The following is a 4,854-nucleotide window of genomic DNA, read 5'->3' as shown; positions in this document are numbered from 1 at the left end:
CATGTCGATCATTTAAAATCGGCATGAGTAATCCTTTATCTAATCCTTTATCTGTGTCTGCACTCAATAAGACCAAACTATGTTAAAGAAATACATCATAATCTTTTTTGGTGGATATGTTCATTGGTCAGGACCACCTAATAATAGTTTAACTCTTCATGTATGAAAAGTGCATGACAAAATCACCAGAACTTCATTATATATTTTAGAAATCCATATCATCGCACAAAAACTGAGCTTAAACTCTATGTAGAGAAACCAAAAGAAAAATTGGGGACAGGGTGAATTTACTAGTCCGAAAAACTTGGGAAGTATGAAATTTGATAAAGTTAGTCTTCAGAAGTAAAACTTACTTTTTATATGAATATAAGAATATTTCTGTGGGGATCTTTAATTCATTTCTTCGTAGGTTCATATATGTTATATGTTTTATATTTTAAATACTTTACCCTTATATCTAGATAATATTAAAGTTGATGATTTGCAAAAAAGTCCCTTAGCTTTTTCGTAATGGCTGCTGAGCGTGAGGGCGGGGATGGAGCAGCAGTCGAGCGCCTGGCGGAGCAGCGCGGCCGGTGCCGGTCCCAAGGGGTGGTCTTGGTGGATCGGGGTGCCGCAGCTTCCGACGAGGGAGGAATGGCGGCTTTCCCGACGGTGGTGCGGCGCGTCGCATCGCCGTCACCCTTTGCTGGAACCTGAAGCTAATCCCAGCGGGGGAGGCGTCACAGGCATAGCATAGTGGTGGAGGAGCTCCCCCATGACGTGCAGCAGATCTTGCATGGTCATAGTGATGTATGCCACCACCCACCAGTGTGGATTCGCTCGTATGCCCAGCAATAGTCCTCAACCAGAGGCACGCTAGCTGATGTCGTCTTCATCAACAACACTCACCGCCACTTGCCAGAAGGGCTACCGCTTCGGCCTTAGCAAGAAGTTCCACTGCCAAGTGCTGCATCACTAGGAGGGCAATCCACAATTGGGAACCATATGCGTAGGATGATGAGGAAAAATCCACTGGAGCATGTCGCTGCTGATCTGCACGGGTACTTTTTAAGTCACTAGAATTAATGATAAGCTTCTTGCTCCACTTATTTTGTAATATGATTGAGGAGCTTATCGTGAGTCACTCAGATACTGTGGTACTTCTTGGGGGCACACTTCATGGTCACTCAGGTGCAGTGTCTTCTCTTCTACAATTTGTGTTCGTCTTAGTACAATGCCCTCTTTCGGATGCCTAACAATAATCATGATTTTTTGTTACGAAGAAATTTAGCCCAACTGATGGACAATCAAATCTTAAATATGATTTATCCTTATAGTTTGAAATTTTCATCTACAGGATTGTAGGTTGACAGGTATGCCTTTACTATCTGAATCTGAAAATTAATTTGTAGGTAGAATATTTGGTCATCATTGACTATATTATGAGGAGCAAATTGTAGAAGGATACTTGCATTGGTTGATTGCTCATGTTTCTTGGAGCAACTAGGCCATGATGTTAGGCCGTCAGATTATATACACTCAGGCATGAATTGTTGAGTATATTATAATCAAGGACAGAGTATTTATTTTAGCCTTGCAGTTTTTTCTTTTTATAGACTGAAAGTTTTGTGGACAATCTCTTATGTTCATATAACTTGCATATTCATAAAAGCTAAGACATGAGTTGCATTAGTACTGAATCTTACCAGAAGTTTTAATTCATGTTTGAACTAGATGTAGGACATATTATATATGTATAAAAATTGAGATTCCACCATTCAAATAGGCCATGTAGAATTCAAATGAGTTGTCTGTTTATTATTATCAGAAATATATACAAATATTATGAAACATCTTAAACCAGATTAGGTAGTGAAGGAAGCGAACTAGGAGCTAGCGGATGACAACTTGGAAGAGGTAAGAAACCATAGTAACGTATGGGCATTTATGCTAGTTCATAACTTATTTTCCAAAATAAGTGATCCAAAGCGAAACCGAAGCTTCCATCTGAAACTTTTCTTTCAACCGATTAGCCAGTTTGTTTTTGTGATTGTGTGTGTGTTAGCAAAGGGATTTGGCAGGTGCTCAAGTGCTGGCTAGAAGAAGGCCTCCACGGAGGCCCGCTGGCCCAAGAGAAGGGAGAGGTGGCGGCGGGCTTAATCGAGGCCCAGTTCATCAGGTTAAGTGCTATGGAATTGGCAGTTGTGAGAGGTGATTTTTGGTTGAGTAGCTTGAGAAAGTAACCAGGTCTTATAGGTATTGTTGTTTGATCTTGTGCAATTTCCTAGCCATATATGTATATGATGAGACGTAAGGTGAGTTTTTTTGAGCTTGTTTGTTTGAGCTTCTGGAGATTATAAAACTTTTGGCTTCTAGGACATCAAAAAATCCAATGGTTCCATAAACGCGTTTCAGCTTCTAGCTTTTGAGGATATTTTGTCTTTTTTTCGAGAATACGTAGGAGAGCTACGTATGATATTTGGTTTCTGAACATCCCAAGTCCAAAAGTGTCCAGAACTTGCTTGTAAGTTAAATATCCAAGTTCTTGGTCATTTTTCCAATGTACAATTAATCCACTTATGTACACAACTCCAACCCTTTCCTGAATGCGCGCGCTCTCTCTCTCTCTTTCAGAAAATGCACCTTTTACATAAGCCTTCATTAGCGATTAGTCTATTCTTGATTGTTGTTATTATAACAAAATAGTATTATGTGATCAAACCATGAGGAATGGAGGAGGATGTGTCTACAAAAAGGAGCAGGGGAGCAAATTACGGCCTCCAAAATTGTCAAACGCTGCGTGTAACCTGTGTGAACAGCAAACGAAAATGCCAGAAAACACAGCGTGTTGACCTGCGGACAGTGCGAACTGGGTGCCCAACATGTCAGAGACCGGGAGAACTACACACGCTTCGCATTTGGACCAACGCATGTATGGAACAGCGTGCCGATCATGTGGCATTTTTTATTTTTTAGAGATGGATCATGTGGCTTTTGGTGGCTAGTCATGTCGGCCTGTGGCTGTGCTTGCCTAGCTCGCTGCCACGTTAGCCTCTGCCTCGGTGGTCGTCAACCGGTCATCGTCACACATACTAGCAAAGAAAGCGCATACATTAATCGCACATGCTTGGTACGGACGATTTTGTATTCTAGAGGGAGAATATCCAGCTACTGCAGCTCATGCATGATCTGAAGACCACATGCAGTTATTTTTCAGTTAACTTTGTTTACACTTGTTCCATCCCGTTCTTGAGTGTTTATTTCCCGTTCAGCATCGAGTATTATATTGTTCCCCTACCCGCGTCAGTAGTTCAGTCAACAGTTTGGACACGGGAAGAACAAGCTAGAGAGCTCAATGATTTGCACATCAGCTCTATAAATCGGATGCCGCTGCAGCACCGTCCCTCCTCAATCCTCCTCATCACTGCAAACCAACCAACTAACCAACCTCCTCAAGGAATTGCTCGCTCGATCAAGAGCTCGGTCGAGATCCTCCGAGAATTGTGATCGAGCTTTTAGCTGTGACGGCCGAGCAACGAGCAATGGAGGGGAAGAAGAAGAGCAGCTTCGCAGCGGAGGAAGCCATGGCGGCGGCCTCTCCGGCAGCCATCATCATCGCCTTCCTCGCGCGGCCCCTCTCGCTGCTGCGCCACGTCGCCCACGGCCTCGCCTCACGCCTGAAGCCTGCTGCCTCTGCCTCTGCTTCTGCTTCTGCTTGTCGGCCTCAGCAAGAAGCAGCTGCAGCTGTTGTGACTGTAAGTGCATCAACAATTCAACACCCGCTGAAAGCCGCCATTTTTTATCTGCAACGGCAAGATCCTTGAATTGCCGTCGATTTGAGCTCGTTTATTTGAGTATATGCAAAGTAATTGATTCATTGATGAGTTCGTTCATTCTCCTCCCTTCCTGATGAGCCGTGATGATCCTGTGCGCCTGCAGGAAGAGGTGGTGGTGGTTGAGATGCGGTCGAGAGGGATGATGGCTCCCCAGCGGCCTCGTGGCCTCAGGGAAGGCAAGGGCGGGAATGGCGGGGCGCACCACTAGTTCAGTTCGGCTTCGGCCTTCGGTCTCGTTTCTGAGAAAACGAAGGAATCTCGATCGCCTCTCCACATCGATGGTTTAGAATTCAGATCAGCTTCTGTAGGAGTATACGGTATAGGCTCCTGCTGCATTGTAAGGAACAGTGGGGAAGGAGATGAATTAAGCAATCTAAGAATCTTAGCATATGGCTTTCACTACTTTTACATTAAATTTAAACTAGATCATGCTATCAAGATGTGCAATTATAGTTGATCTAGTGTGAAACCCTCATTCAAAATAAGTTTTGCAACTTAGAACCAATCCTAAACTAAACTAAGAAAGTAAATGCACACAAGTTACAAGTATGAAATGCGGAAACGTAAGAGGTGAGGATGAGGGAAGCAAACTCTTGACACGATAATTTATTCCATGGTATCGGTAGGTACTAGGCCACCACTAGTCCACGTTGTTGAAGCACTCACACAAGAGTATTATTTTCCGGTCACCAAATCTCTTTCGGGACACCCCTTGACTTGCCACAAAGGCTTGGCCACTAAGGCTCACGCTAAGTTCTCCGGTCACCTTGATGCCGTCTCCACTAAGGAGCTTATCCATGGAGGGAGGTCTCCACGTCTCCCGCACACGGTTGTCAATGCCGCTCCACACTAAGCTGGAGGGTCGAAAACTTGCCGACGAGCCACCAAGGCTCCAAGGCATCGACACACCTTGTACAGCTGTGGTTCACTCCTTGAACTAATCACAAGGCAGGCACACCTTGCACTCTCTCTTCTCTAGGCCTATCCTAGCACTAATCACTCTTCTAAGCTTATGCTAAGTCTTTGAATAATCACT

General features: G+C 44.1%; 1 protein-coding gene across 1 annotated transcript; it reads left to right on the top strand.

Annotated features, from left to right (window-relative positions):
* Positions 1-3,209: 3,209 nt before the first annotated feature.
* LOC101768436 lies at positions 3,210-4,233 on the top strand. The gene is made up of 2 exons (XM_004972664.2): positions 3,210-3,737; positions 3,922-4,233. Exons 1-2 carry the CDS (start codon positions 3,525-3,527, stop codon positions 4,024-4,026), a joined length of 318 nt encoding a protein of 105 aa, XP_004972721.1. The 5' UTR covers positions 3,210-3,524; the 3' UTR covers positions 4,027-4,233.
* The last annotated feature ends 621 nt before the right edge of the window (positions 4,234-4,854 follow it).

The sequence above is a fragment of the Setaria italica genome, chromosome VI, assembly GCF_000263155.2.
Source record: "Setaria italica strain Yugu1 chromosome VI, Setaria_italica_v2.0, whole genome shotgun sequence".
NCBI classification, from domain to species: domain Eukaryota; kingdom Viridiplantae; phylum Streptophyta; class Magnoliopsida; order Poales; family Poaceae; genus Setaria; species Setaria italica.
Note: the sequence above shows the minus strand (reverse complement) of the source record. Positions and strands in the feature narration are given on the sequence as shown.

Bases quoted from the DNA above. Each gene is read 5' to 3' on its own strand.
- LOC101768436 (XM_004972664.2), top strand. From the start codon at position 3,525: ATGGAGGGGAAGAAGAAGAGCAGCTTCGCAGCGGAGGAAGCCATGGCG. The intron at 3,738-3,921 runs GTAAGTGCATCA...GTGCGCCTGCAG, and splicing joins CAGCTGCAGCTGTTGTGACT to GAAGAGGTGGTGGTGGTTGA.